This window comes from Oreochromis aureus, linkage group 12 (genome assembly GCF_013358895.1).
Source record: "Oreochromis aureus strain Israel breed Guangdong linkage group 12, ZZ_aureus, whole genome shotgun sequence".
NCBI classification, from domain to species: domain Eukaryota; kingdom Metazoa; phylum Chordata; class Actinopteri; order Cichliformes; family Cichlidae; genus Oreochromis; species Oreochromis aureus.
In genome coordinates, this window is record NC_052953.1 from 1,076,456 (window position 1) to 1,091,617 (window position 15,162).

Consider the following 15,162-nt stretch of genomic DNA (forward strand, 5'->3'; position numbering starts at 1 on the left):
CTGAAGTCGCGGTTACAGTTATGCTAACCGTCGCGGTGTAGGAAGCGTTGAGCTAAGACCTTTGGTGATCCAATCATTTCATCAGTTCCCTTAAATGTGGATCCAACTCAAACAGCAGTGCTGAGAGAGACTTATTGACTGGTTCCCACAGCAGCCTGTAAACAAGCAGCAAACCATCCAAAAAACTTGATTCTGTTCATCTGGACGTTTTCTTCAGTCTCAGCTGACTGCAGGGTTCAACCTTACAAACAGAACATCTGCACAATGACTGAAACATGCAGCACTGATGAACAATGCTGCAGCCGCTCCCCAGCTCTGTGTGAATGGTTCTCATGGACATTGATCAGTGGTCATAAGAATTTGCATATTAATGATGATAAACTGACCTCCCAGCACATTGTTAGTCAGAGCTGCTGGTGTCAGTCATTGTACAAATGTCCTGTTTATAAGGTTGAAACCTGCAGTCAGCTGACACTGAAGGAGTCACCTGCTGATGATGAAACATTTCTCCCACTGAAAACATCCAGATGAACAGAATCAACCTTTTGGGATTTCCTTACCTGGTTGACTGAGCGTGCATCAACACAACCAAACTCATCGTTTCCATAGAAACAGCTTCCTCTGACCCACGCTAGGCTGAACTCTGAACGACACCACGTTTGCCATATCTGAGCCATAAATGCCAAACGTGGCACCGATGTGTCTGCTATCAGGAAACTGATTTAAGGTTTACTCTTACTGACCTTAAAACTTGTTCCTGTGCTGGAATCATCCAATCAGAATTGCCCCGAGTCTTCACATTTGAAAGTGAGAACCATTGTGGAGCCAGTTCAGAGAATATAAAGCGCTCCCTCTGCGGTCTGTGCCTCAGCCAACCGCACCAGGTTTTCACAGGTTCTTCCAAATCTTTCAGGTGGATTTTAAACTTCAAGTTAAAGCATGTTTGTCACAGAGGTGTACCTTCAGAACCTGCAACATTTAAAGTTTCAGCCGGATGTTTGTGAAGACCCGGGAAGATTCTTGAAGCCATCTGAGGAAAGCTGGGACATCTTGGGTCAAAGCTGCAGCTCCGACTTCAGACATTTTTCTGTTCATCTGTTAGATTCTGAATTAGATTCTGGTGTGGAGTTGGTCCTCAAAAATACACAGCAGCTCCTCTGACATGAAAAGTGGGAGTTATCATTTATTCATGTTCCCGGAGCGCAGACAGATGGTCTGAGTGACGGCCTGATGTCATCCATCATTAGGGCATTACTGTAATCACACGCCTGCAGATCTCCGGGGATCAATAACGGCGATCCATCAGGTCTGCAGCTCGAGGCGCCGGGCACCTGAGCAGAGTTAAAGCCCCGCCCCAACACGGCCTCCTACAGGAGCAACAAGTTTCAGAGATGGCGTCTGTTTCACGATGACCGTGACGAGACGGTGTTATTTTTGTAAACCTGAAGCTGACCGACAGGCGTTTGTTCCCACTGCGCTGAACAGAGTGAGAAATGTTTAAAGTGTTGAAGATGGAGGGAAAGGAAGTGAGAGCTCTGTTATTACTGCCAGTGTAGGTGTACTCGTATATCTGCCTTTGTGGGGACCGTGGTGTCATTAGCGTCCTCAGGGGACCCTGCAGTCACTGAGTGCAGCACTTCAGTAATTATTCAGTATGAAACTGGCAGCTATCAATTCTCTGTTAACTTATTGAAGAATGAGGACGTTTCCTTATCGCTTGATGATTTTATGGAAGGTTTTTGTCCCGTCCTCAGACACCTGCACAGGGCCGACTAAGTATTTGAACATGTTTCGCGCTCACGGTAGAATCCAGCTCAGGGTCGGCGCCACAGTCCTGATGTCGCATTATATCGCCGCGGGTCCTTACAGAGACAGCTGGACCGGTGTGAGTGTGTGCTGCGGTGCAGAGGAGAGTGTCGGCGGTCGTAAAGTACAGGAAGCAGCTCGGTAAGTACAGATGAACCCTGAGTCTGTGGCGGGCCTGATTAAACATTAAAGTAATGGTGATCTGGATTCAGTCCAAACCTTTTCCCCGAAGCTCGGAGACCAGCAGGGCAATAATCTGTCTGTCAGCCTCGCTGCAGGGGGCAGAAGTATGTGGACGCGTGACTCAGTGTTCATTAATGCGCTGCTCTAAAAGCCTGCACTCGTGTGGTTTCAGTCCTGCGGTCGATGTTTGTCCCGCTGATATGACAGAACATTACAATGAATATTAACCCTTCCTAAGGCAAAGAGCCGAGGTTACAGAGCAGCGTGACGCCTCGTTCATCATCCAGGCTTTGTTTGCTCCGGAGGACAGTCCAGACCACAAGTTTGTGGACGCTCCTGCAGTTGCTGCTTCATCTTTTGAGTTTGAAATGAAGGAAAAAGCTTTGATGTGAGCAGGTGAACATCCTTCCAAAGGAAACATGACTTGTCTTTAACACGTACCTCCATGTCTGTACCCCCCCACCCCTCCCTGCACACACATCAGCCCAAACAGCTGGATGACAGACTGACATTTACTGTCGTTGGCACCAAAGTTAAACTGTAACTTCAGTGATGATAACATAGAATAATAATAATAATGAGAACATACATATGAGTGATGTCACAGACTGGATACACAGTGAGCGATGTCATCGTCCTCTGTTACTGAACAGCTGCAGACCAGATGTGCACCTGATGTGAGTGACGTCACACAGATGCTCACCTGGTTGTTCCACAGCGTGTCCGCAGCACTCGGAGGCGTTGTTCTGCACTGAACCTCGGTCAGACATGTGTCGGCATTCAAGGCTCTGCTCTAAAATGGTTTGCCTCTTACTTAGAGAGCAGAACATATTCTGTGATGCTGGGTAACAAATACTCTTCCCCAGCTAGACTCACTTGTGGAATACCTCAAGGCTCTATTCTGGGCCCGGTCTTATTCTCCTTATACATGCTCCCATTAGGCTCCATTTTTCAGAAACACCAGATCTCCTATCACTCTTATGCAGACGATACACAGTTCTACCTCTCTCTAAAACCAGGTGCTGATAGTACACTGCAGAAAGTCTCAGAGTGTCTTAGCGACATACATTGCTGGATCTCTCTGAACCTTCTCAAACTAAATCATGACAAAACCGATATTATAATCTTTGGTAAGCAGGACTCTATTAGTCTGATAAGAAACAACTTGGGCCCATTATCAGCTAATGTACATCCCCATGTAAAAAATCTTGGTTTCATTTTTGATTCCACTCAAGCTGGACAAGCAAATAAATTCAGTCGTTCATGGCAGTTTTTTTCCAACTCAGGAGCATTTCTAAACTCAAAAATATCCTGTCATCTAAAGACCTGGAAACTGTTATCCATGCTTTCATATCGTCACGTCTTGACTATTGTAACTCTCTCTATTTAGGCATTTGTCACTCAAGCCTGTCACGCCTGCAACTTGTTCAAAATGCAGCTGCAAGGCTCCTGACGGGTACCAGAAAGAGAGAGAACATTACTCCAGTACTCGCATCTCTACATTGGCTACCAGTTAAACATAGAATCGATTTTAAGGTTTTACTATTTGTTTTTAAAGCTCTCCATGGTTTGGCTCCAGGTCACATTTCAGATCTTCTTAGCCTGCACTTACCCACTCGATCTCTGCGCTCCTCCAGTCAGGTGGTTTTATCAGTTCCACGCTCCCAGCTCAAATCTAGAGGTGACAGGGCTTTCTCCATTGCCGCCCCGAGACTCTGGAATAGTCTTCCCCCCTTCATAAAACTCTCTTCATCCTTGGAAGTCTTTAAATCGAATCTCAAAACCTACTTATTTTCCAAGGCTTTGGGATCTCCTTGATATCCTTTTTTATTCTGTCTATTTGGTCTCTTATCTTATTGGATGGTGTCGTATGTGTATATACGTTCTGTTCACATATGTGTGCTTGTGTGTGAATGCGTACAGTTTTTGTATATGTATGTGCATATTTGCATGTACATTATGTGCTATATACTCTTACATGTCTTACAATTCTTTTTTAAAATGTTTTCTTTCTATTTTAATTCTTTTATTATATTATCCCTCTGTTCAGCACTTTGGCCGACACTTGATGTCTTTTAAATGTGCTATATAAATAAAGATGACTTGACTTGACTTGACTCATGTTTGAATTGTGCTCGCAGCGCTCTGCTGAACTTTGACCTCTTCTTGAAACCAGGTTGAAGGAGCGTGAGGCCAGAACAATGAAATGTGTTAAAATTTGTCTTGAAACCTCGAAAACGGTGAAGAAATAAGGATCGAGGAGACGCTCTGCCTCAGCACCCCGGGTCACATGACCACGCGGAGCAGAAACATTTCTAAGCATCGGTTCGTCTTAGAAACGTAAGTGTGCAGCAGATGTACTCTATTACAACCTGAACACACCTGACAGAGCTCAAGTTACACTTTCTAACTTACAACAAACCTGAACCAGAACCTGAGCAGCGCCACGTGTGGAACACTGAAACACGCTGACACGTTGAGCCGAACTTGGACCGACCTCCGATTGGGGTGGTTCTGTGTGGTCATCTGTGAGAGGAGGGCGGAGACAACAGCCTCGGAAGATCACGGTTAACTCCATCTTTTATTTACAGTCTCACGCAGCAGGGCTCAGGTTCGTCTCCTGAAAACTGAATTTAACAGGTCAGAAAAATGATCACGACTGACCTCTGACAGCAGAGGAGGATGATGATGGTGGTGATGAAGAGGCTGGGGGAGGGGGGTGTCTCGCGCAGCTGAGCTCATTAACGCGCTTTTAAACGCGGATTATTTGCGGCTCCGTCTGCGCGCCGCATGAATACTAATGAGGCCGCAGCGCTGCTTAATCACGTTAGCGGAACAATATCAGTGCGCCATTTGTGCGCGTTCCCACCACCTCCTCCTCACCTCTCCTTTCACCTCCTCCCCGCCTCCCCCTCTTGTCTTCACGCGTGCCAGTCACCTGCCGCCCCCCGGCCCCTGACTTCCCGCCTAAAGTGGATCCTGATTGGCCGTGAAGAGCGGGATAAAGGCTCGAGAACACCGGGCACGCTCACGGGCCTTTTTGTCGGAGAAGCTCATTAAAGCGTGTCCGCTTCAATACATGCGCGTCCCCGTCAGCAAAGCCCTGCTCTGCTCCGGGAGCGCGCGGCGTGAGAGAGCCGGGGCCGAGGCCGCCGGAGGAGTCCCGGAGCAGATTGATGCCAGACTTTATATTTACATTCAAATAAGCACAAATATTAACATCAGACACATACACACTTCATGACGCTGTGTGTGTGTGTGTGTGTGTGTGTGTGTGTGTGTGTGTGAGGACAATAAATGTTTAAAAGCTCATAAATACAGATCAGAGTGAGCGAGAGAATCATAATCCTGTTGAGAGACAGCGGGAGGAGGAGGAGGTGATGAAGAAAGCAGCTGTTGTCCTCTAATCAGTTTTTCTGCTCTGTCACTCAGCCCCCCCAAACACACACACACACACACACACACACACACACACACACATTCCTGCGCTTCATTTTCAAACCTGTTAAACAGAAAAAATCATGTTTGTGTTTGATTGAATGTCAAACACAAACATGACACATTTTACATTCATCTGCATTTATTGTGTCAGCTTGATTAAAATGATAACAATGTATCAATCATATCAGTTTATCATCAGTAACAGTTTCTGAGCTGTGGGCGGGTCTCAGTCTGATTTTAGGATCATTTTTCTCATATTTGATTGATGGATTTGATTTTTTTAATCCTTTTTAGTCTCCGCCCAGTTTTGTGACGTGGTTGGGAACGCTGAAATATTTCCTGTTTTTGTTTTTAATGATCAGCTGTTTGAGAGCCTGCCCATGAGCCTGACCTGCGGGCTGAAATCAAACTACCAACCCTGCCTTCAGGCCGGAGCAGGTGAGCTCTGAAACACGCACCAGGAAGCTGACCTATGCATGCGTGAACACCTGCCCTGATCACACCTCTCCCGGCTGTGGGCTTGGACCTCCGCGGGGCCCCGGCCCAGTATAGGCCCTGCGCCGCTCCTCCCTCCCGGGGAGAGGCGGGGGTGGTGGTGGTGGTGGGGGGGCTGTTGTCATTAAGTCCCGGTGGAGTGTCGGTGTCACGAGCCGAGCTGTAAACGGAGCCAATAACAGCGCGTGCAGGATTCCCCCCTCCCTCTGTTAGAGGAGGAGAAGGAGGTGATGGAGCTCCATATAAAGACCCCCCCACACGGCCCGCGCCCGCTTTGCTCCTGCTCCTCTCAGGATTTTAACTTCACCTCTGACTGAGACACACAAGCTGCTCCTCTCTCCTCTCCTCTCCTCTCCTCTCCTCTCCTCTGCTCCTGTCTCCTCCTCGCTCCTCGGTCGGTGTTAAACAGGACTTTTTGACTCTGTTCTGGGTGTTTTTTATAAACTTTGTTCAGTGGGAGGACTCCTCCCTGACCCCGGCTCTCCTCTCGGCTCTCCCCGCCATGGGCTCCGTGCTCCCCGGCTCCTCTCTGGGCCTGAAGCCGGGCTTCAAGCCTCCGCTGTCCCTCGCGGACATCATCACCTCGGACATCCTGCACAGCTTCCTGTACGGCCGCTGGAGGCACGTGCTGGGCGAGCAGCAGCACCACCCGCACCAGCATCACCTGCAGCACGAGGACCGCACCGCCCCGAGCGCGAGCCCCAAGACCGCGTTCACCGCCGAGGTGCTCGCGCAGTCCTTCTCCGGAGGTCAGTGACAACAAGCATAATAACAATGATAATAATAATAATAATAATAATAATAATAATAATAATAATAATAATAATAAATGTCAGTGGTAACTTTATTGTCCCCAATGGCAAATTAATTAGCTGTATGTCCACACATCACACAACACAAAAAACAAAAAAACAAACACACAAAATATAATAATACTTATACTACTATAATACTGTTATTAATAATAACAACAACAATAATAATTGATCACATTTCTTCCTCTTTTTAAATCACATTTTAATCCGTCGGTTTTCCACAGTTTGATTTGTGTTTTTTTAATTTTTACCCTTTTTATTTATTCTCTATATTTACAAATATTTGTAAATATTTGTAAATATTTACACAAGTGTCGCCTAAATTTTAATTTTGGAGCCTAAAACGAAAAAGATAAAAATCTTTAATGAAACAGAAAAAAGATTTAATTTAACCTTTAAACTCGTATTTAAAATAAATCTGTCAAACTGTTTAAATATGAATTTAAAATATTGATTCTTGTTTGTTTGTTGCTAATTATCCTCATCAATAACTGATCAGATTTGATCAAATTCTTTAAATGATTTGTTAATGAACAAACAGCTGCTGACTGATGCTGCTGATCGGTAATCACGTCCGTGATCTCTCAAAGCGCGAGCCGCGGCCCGTTTCTCGCTGTCGCGCGCTCACTTCTTTTTCATTTTAATGTGATTTTATTGTGAAATTCGTTTCCGTTCTGGGTGAAGTTCGTTGGGGATAATTTAGGAGGAGCGGCCGGGCTTCGGGTGGATGCTCCGGGTCAACTCTCCGACGGACGTGTCGCGTTTTCCCGTGACAGCGGCCTCAGCTTTCATCTTCACGCCGTTACTCCCGCTTTTCTCTCCCCGCGCGCTCCTTCTGCTCTCCGGTATAATGTCCCGGGGATTTTACTGATTGTAGACGTGTTCTCGGGAACATTTCCTGCTGCTTCCATCACTTATTCATCTTTCGGGGACTTTTTCATCCATAAACCGGCAGAAAAATGCGCTCCGAGCGTTTCCGACGCAGTTTAAAATGTGTTTAAAAAGTTCGAAGCAGCTCTGTCATTTCTATTTTCATTTTTGAATTCCAGTTGTAGAAGCAGGAGTGACACATGTTGACATGAATATCTGCACGCTGTGTTTGTGTCCAGAGGTGCAGAAGCTGTCCAGTCTGGTTTTACCCAGTGAGGTGATCATCGCTCAGAGCTCAGTCCCAGGTAAGCTGACCTGTAAACCTCTGCGGGTTTGCTGGTCTCTCTGTAAAGACCTACTCACACCCTCTCTTTACTGTTTTCTGTGGTCCCAGGAGAAGGTCTGGGCATTTTCTCTAAAACCTGGATCAAAGCGGGGACAGAGATGGGTCCTTTCACCGGACGCCTGGTCTCACCTGAACACATCGACCTGTACAAGAACAACAACCTGATGTGGGAGGTGAGGCGACATTCACGGACAGACTGCTCTGTTCCAGCTCTCATGTTCTGGTGTCTTTCTTTTTTCTTGGATTTTTTTTAGAGCAGCTTTCTATGATTCATAATGAAAAATAACCCTTCTTTATCCTCTACTGCAAAGCAGCTGTTTGTGCTCCTTAAAAATAAGTAAGTAAATAAAAAAAAAAAAAACAGTCTTTGTTAGAGGAAGGTTTTAGGTTCAGTGTTGCCCCCATGTGGAGTTCCTCAAGGCTTAATTCTGGGTCCGAGTCTTTTCTCCCTTTAACTGAGAAATCTGCCGACTTACTATCAGCTATCACACTAACTCATTCAATTTTAACACTCTACTTAATTAGTCACCTACTAGTAACAAGCTTCCCGCTAACTCTACAGCCAGTCAACTTTTAAAACTCACAGCGAACAAGTGGCTAGCTGAATGCTAACATACTTGCTAAATAAATACCTGAAGGCTAACTCAATGCTAACCATCAAGCCTTCTGGCTTATTTCCAGTGTTAACTAGCTGCTGGCTGTACCTTTACAGACAAACCTCAGTATTAAAGTTTGCCGGTTAACTAAGAAGTTTAGGGACTTGATTTTAGCATACTAGCTAGCTCACACCTAACTAACAAGTTAATTGTTACCTAGCCAGCTAATTGGTTTATCAACAACATGCTTTACTATTAACGATCCAACTACTTGCAACAAGTTACATGGCTAATCTAACTTACAAACTTATATGCTGATTCTTAGCTTGCAATCAAAATAACTGAACCAACAGATTAGCATGATGATAACTAACTGTTAACTGATCCTCATATGCAGTACCGCCATATTTCCACTGGTTAGCATGTCAAAAAGCTTGGTTATTATCTGTGTATGAGGTCTTTGAAATAACCACCTAGTGAGAACACTAAACTAATGACTTTAGCTGGAAATGGGGTTTACTTTCTTCTTCCTGTCTTCCTCCTCAGGTGTTTAATGAGGACGGCACAGTCAGGTATTTTATCGATGCGAGTCAGGAGGACCAGAGGAGCTGGATGACATACATCAAGTGTGCGAGGAACGAGCAGGAGCAGAACCTCGAGGTGGTCCAGATCGGCAGCAGCATCTTCTACAAGGCGGTGGAGGTTAGTGAAACTCTGTCATTTTCTAACTTCTCAGGTATCATTGCTTCCACCTGCAGTGTGACATCATGTGACCCAGGTAAATGTACACCTGCATTCACGGTGAGATGTTGGTGGTTTGGAGGCTGAGGTTCTTGATGGGTCAGGGATCTTTTCCTCCTAATGTCTGCTCAGAAGTATTTATCTTTACCTTTATCAAACCGCCTGCTGGAACAACAAAGGAATAAATAAAGGAAGACGTCCATGTTTAAGTGAAGAAACCTAACATCACTGTACACCTCTACAGACTCTACACGCCTCTTAACTTACACCATAAACGTGCACACAAAGGTCACCGAAGCAGCACAGCAACAACCAAAACAGTCAAACCAGCAGTGGAATCGACCCGGATACCAACCACCAACGTTCACCTGGAAACTCCCCGCTCACACCTGAGAGGCTCCGACTGGGAACACCTGGTGTTCACGAGGCAACCACAAATACAGGTGTACCTTACCTGACCACGACCTCTCTGGCTCACTTGATTGTTCCATGTGGTTCCCTCTAATGTCCATATGAGCGCTGACTTCATTAAAGTCATCAGCCTTCATCCTCTGCTGCAGTCGGAGGTAAACTGGGCTCAGGTCTGTGGCGCCCTCTGCTGGCAGGATAAAAAGGTTTGACTTACTGCAGTTAAAGTACCAAAGTCTCACAGTAAAAATACTTTGTTACTTCAGGTGACAATGGACCATGAAAGCTGCCCGGCTGATAACCTTCACAAAGACAGTTATTGTCACTGTCACACGTTCTCTGAAATATTAAAATCTGCAAAGATTAACACGACAAACATGCACTAGATTCATTCATGCAATCATTCCTGGCTGTGGATATCTACAACCACACTGCAATTATTTCACCCTGAATACCTGCAAATCCTCTGCAGAGGAAATAACACAGTCTGAAAAGCTCAGTGTCAACCGCATATGTTTAATTTGTGTAACATACTGGGACATTTATAATTAGAGCTGTCTGTTATATTTAGTTCAGTACTGAGATTGTGATTCTGCAGTAACGTCACATAGAGAAGATGAGAAATGCCTGCAGACGTGTTACAGAAGCAACACAGAGCAAAGTCGATGAATAACTTTCATTACTGATCAACGTGAAGAAGAGAAATAAGGAAAAACTCAAATATTGCAGAATGAAAATGAAGTTTTATTATCTGTTCGTGGATATTCTGACAAGTTTAATGAGAGACGCCTCGCCTTCAGATTTGTCCAAACCGACACACGAGAGCGCCGCCTGAGCATCTGATCTGTTTTTAAAAAGTCTCACATTCATTTGTCAAAATGAGACGAAAGACGATAAACGAAGTGTGACTGAGAGTGTTGTTACGCAGTGTTCACATTAATGTTCAGACTAAGAATAATTTTACATCATTATCAGAGTAAAATGTGTTTTTTGTCCATGAACAAATGTTTTAAAGGCTTCACTCAAGTTTGTTTGATCGTTAAACTGAAGAGGAGGTCAGCCGCTGGCACAGGAGGGTGGTGGTCATTCCACCCTCCAGATCCACGTGAAGGAAACACGGGAAGCGTCAGCGTGCTGCCGTCATCTGTTCTCTAAAATAAATCCTTGAGCGATGAAGCTCGGCCTGATTTCAGGTGCCGTTCTTCGACCCGGCTCCTCCAGCTGTCTGAGCGTAACCCTCCACTCCGGCGGCTCTGGATGCTCGAAGGTTAAACACATGCAGCTGAAATTTAAACGGATTTGAACTGAAAAAAAGAAAAACAGAAATTCTGAAAATGTTTCAGAATTTATGACAAGTTTGAAAGAAAGAATCAAATTTTTACAATAAAACAATAATACTGTGATAATGAAACGCAGTAATGTTGCTACGATAAAGTAAACGCTGATTCAAGTATTTATTGTTCTTCCTCTTTTCTCTTTCCTCCTCAGACCATCCCTCCCGACCAGGAGCTGCTCGTCTGGTACGGAAACTCTCACAACACATTCCTGGGAATCCCTGGAATTCCTGGAGGAGAGGACGAACAGAGCAAGAAGACCAAGAGCGGTAATCATTATTGATTATTGATCAGTGAGGTCATTCATAAATCTGCTCAGTTAGCCAAACATCCAGCAAAAACCCTGAAAACAGCAGCAAAAATATTGTTTCATTGATATTTTATTAAATCTGTGTTGGAGTCATTGAAAGGGCCTTAATCCATCACACTGTTATCATTATTATCATTATCATTATTATTGTTATTATTATTACACATGAAGTTCTGCTAGATATAAAATATTATTTTGGAAAATAAAAATTACTATTATTATGAATGTGTGTGAAAAACAATGTAGATTTAATTTATCTTTAACCAGTTTGGAATAACAATCATTTAAAAAGTAAATGTATATTTTATATTTGGTTTTATTAAAAGTATGTGTGTGTGTGTGTGTGTGTGTGTGTGTGTATTGTAATGTATAATATAAGTACATCATTGTAATATTGCAGTTAAAGTACACATTAGTATAAAAGTGTACACATTTAAAAGTTGTAGTAATAATAATAATAAAATTAAATTAAAAATTAAATGCATATATGTTCAACTATATTATTGTTGGATTGCTATTCATAGAACTAATAATCATTATTATAGGAAATATAAATAAGATATATATATATATATATATATATATATATATATATATATATATATATATATATATATATATATATATATATATATATATATATATATATATATATATATATATATATATATATATATGTATATTTATATAGTTCCATACATATTTCATGTTATTATTATTATTATTATCAGAGAGGTGCTGTTGGGACAGAAGCTTGACAGTGACAGTGGGAAGGAAACACTCCCTCCAGCAGAACCTTACAACATAAACGGCTCTGAGGCGACTGTTGTGATTTGGTGCTGTTTAAATAAAGTTGAATTGAATTGAAAGGTTCCTCTCCACAGGTGAGAGGGTGGTCCCAGAGTTCAGTCTGAAGCTCTTCTTCTTCTCTGCAGATGATTTCCACACCTGTGAAGGCTCCACCTCCACGACCTCCACCTCTTCTACCAGTCTGGGGCGCATGCGATGTGTTATCTGCCACCGCGGCTTCAACTCTCGCAGCAACCTTCGCTCACACATGCGCATCCACACCCTGGACAAGCCGTTCGTCTGCCGCTTCTGCAACCGTCGCTTCAGCCAGTCGTCCACGCTGAGGAACCACGTCCGACTGCACACCGGAGAGCGCCCTTACAAGTGCCACGTCTGCCAGTCGGCGTACTCGCAGCTGGCTGGTTTGCGAGCGCACCAGAAGAGCGCCAGGCACCGCCCCACGGGGGACAGCGCCGCCCCAGGAGGAGGTGTAGTGGTGGTGGGAGGAGGAGGAGGCGGGGTGCACTCTACGCACTCACCGCCTCCTCCTCACCCTCCCCAGCTGACCGCCGTGCCTCACCCAGCGTCGCTGGTTCACCACATACCCACCATGGTGCTGTGATGGGGCGACGGCGAGAGGAGACGAGCTGAAATAACCGACGTGCATACGGACACGTTTCAGGCTGGAAATAGGACAGGAACCTGCTCACGTCTCATCAACCAATCACAGAGAGATGTTTCCAACCAACCACCAGAGGGCGCCATCGTCTTCTGCAGAAACAGCAACAATAAGAAAAGGCAAAGCTCCGTCATTAAACTCACCTCTGGCAACAAACAAATGACCTCCAAACATCCAGCAGCTCCATCACCCAACCCGGGGCACTTCCTGTGGGGGGGCGCTGTTACGTGCATGGAAACGAGTTTTATCCGACATATGACCCTCCGCCCCCGTACCCCACCCACTGGGACAGTTTGTTCTGAACGTGCTGCTTCATGAAGATGCATGCTCCTGTTGCATGACGAGTCGTGTTCGGTCCTTCACGTACGTTTGAATCTGTGTCTGTGAGCTTACGTGTGCCGTGCTTTGGTCTGCATGCTCCAGCTTCTCTGTTAAAGGATGGCATGTGTGTGAAAACAAGAAGAAGATGCTACAGCCTCCAAGTCTTTCAGCACTCAGACTTCTTCAGAGGACAACACTGAGTTTCTGGTAGACAGCCCACCTGGTCAGTTTGTCCAGGTGTGGTCACAGTGAAAAGAAAGTAAACAACATATCTGCTGCTTAGCTGATTTCAAAATGATTTAAATCTGATGAACAACAACACAGTCTGTGAAAACCTAAGTCCACCCTTTGTTTGGAAGGAAGGGTTACTAGAGAAAGCCTCTTCTCAGTTTAGGTTTCCAAACCAAACCAACACATCGTAACAAATGTCAGTACTGTGGCTCGCTGAATGGACCATGAACTCCTCTGTATGCCAAAGTATTCACATGTGAGGCCGTCTGTCTCACAGCTAAAGCTTGGACCAAACCGGCTTGTCAATAGGACAATGATTACAAGCACAGCAGGAAACCTGCAGCAGAGCGGCTGGAAAAGACAAGAATGGATCTGCTGCAGTGGTCCAGTCAAAGTCCAGACCTCAGAGAGCTGTGCATGAATGAATGCTGGTTTTACTTACCGCTGAAGCGTGGGGTGGACTCAGTTTTTCACAGGACTGCATGTTGTGCCTGAATACTAATTCTGTACTAATCTGTTAGTTTGTACCATGTTGAGTTGATTATAAAATAACTCTTTGTGACTACTTTCATCTATTATCAGAGCAACTTTATTGACACTTTAGCCTTGTTATGCAGCAGTAGCCACCATGCTAGCACTTTAGCTTACACGTTATGTATTTAATTAAAAAAAGCTCAAATGAAAATTTAAAATGTAGAGTATCATTTTACTTTCACTCTAAAAGTTTTAGTTTTAAACATTTTTAGCTTAAATGGTAGCCTAACATACCGTGGTAGTGACAGGTAGTTTCATACAAATGTATTAGCTTGCCAAGACAAATTAGCGGGCTAATGAATATATTTGTTTTGTTTTGTTTGTGCTTTGACATTTGGTGCAGCATTAGCTGCATGCTAACATGTTAGCTACAAACACATTACTGACCAACAAATCAGTCTGCTAAAAAGTCATTAAATCCCTCTGAAGAAGTTCAACAATTATTAAAGGAGTCTGAAATTTAGCATGTTTTACTGTTTTTTCATCATTAATGCTGATAATGTTTTCGCTTTGATGCTAACTAATTAGCAGGCTTAAACAGGCTAACAGATATGTTTGGTAGAAAAAAAAGAGAACTGTAATTTTATCTCTGCACGATTTTGAGGCCTGAGGCCTGATTTGTGTATATGATGCTCAGAATGATGACAATAGACACAAATAACTGACTGAGCCTGTTAACTGACAGCTAGCTGTCAGACTTTTTTTGCTGCTGTGTAAATTAGCATCGTACTGTCAAAGATAAGAATGTGAATATAAACATGAGATGTGCTTTATGCCCAGAACATAATTCTATTGTCACTTTATCTCTGTATATGTATATGTAGAAGGTCATATATGGCACATGTATTGGTAATGAAGTATGTTGACTTCTAAAAGGGACACTGTATTTGAGCCTATATACTCTTAATAAAGTGTTACTGTATCTCATCTTCACCCAACAGTCGCCTCAGGACAACTGTAAGCTAAGCTAAGGTAAAGACTCTGCAATAATACAGAGAAAACCCAACAATCTGATAACCTCCAGTGAGGAAGCACTTGGCGACACACACACACACACACAAAATGGCATCAACTGGGAATTTCGTGTCTTGCCCAAGACTGGAGCAGCCGGATCGAACCACCAACGTCCAATAAGTAGATGACCTGATTGACCTCCTGAGCTACAGCTCTTTCAAGAACGTTTGAGATGAAGGGAAGGTTGGAGGCCGACACAGAGGGCTGTTTTAACAAGGAAAAGGTCACACACTGCATGAAGTTTGTTTA

General features: G+C 44.1%; 1 protein-coding gene across 1 annotated transcript; it reads left to right on the forward strand.

The window, feature by feature from the left end:
* The first annotated feature begins 1,786 nt into the window (after positions 1–1,786).
* LOC116327497 (PR domain zinc finger protein 12-like) lies at positions 1,787–14,785 on the forward strand. The gene is made up of 9 exons (XM_039620806.1): positions 1,787–1,947; positions 2,228–2,377; positions 5,859–5,976; positions 6,380–6,674; positions 7,850–7,915; positions 8,005–8,129; positions 9,099–9,254; positions 11,190–11,304; positions 12,281–14,785. Exons 1-9 carry the CDS (start codon positions 1,787–1,789, stop codon positions 12,754–12,756), a joined length of 1,662 nt encoding a protein of 553 aa, XP_039476740.1. The 3' UTR covers positions 12,757–14,785.
* Positions 14,786–15,162: the final 377 nt, after the last annotated feature.

Coding starts and splice junctions, on each gene's coding strand:
- LOC116327497 (XM_039620806.1), top strand. CDS start 1,787: ATGTTTCGCGCTCACGGTAGAATCCAGCTCAGGGTCGGCGCCACAGTC. Junction 1,948..2,227: donor AAAGTACAGGAAGCAGCTCG/GTAAGTACAGAT, acceptor ACCCTTCCTAAG/GCAAAGAGCCGAGGTTACAG. Junction 11,305..12,280: donor GAGCAAGAAGACCAAGAGCG/GTAATCATTATT, acceptor TCTTCTCTGCAG/ATGATTTCCACACCTGTGAA.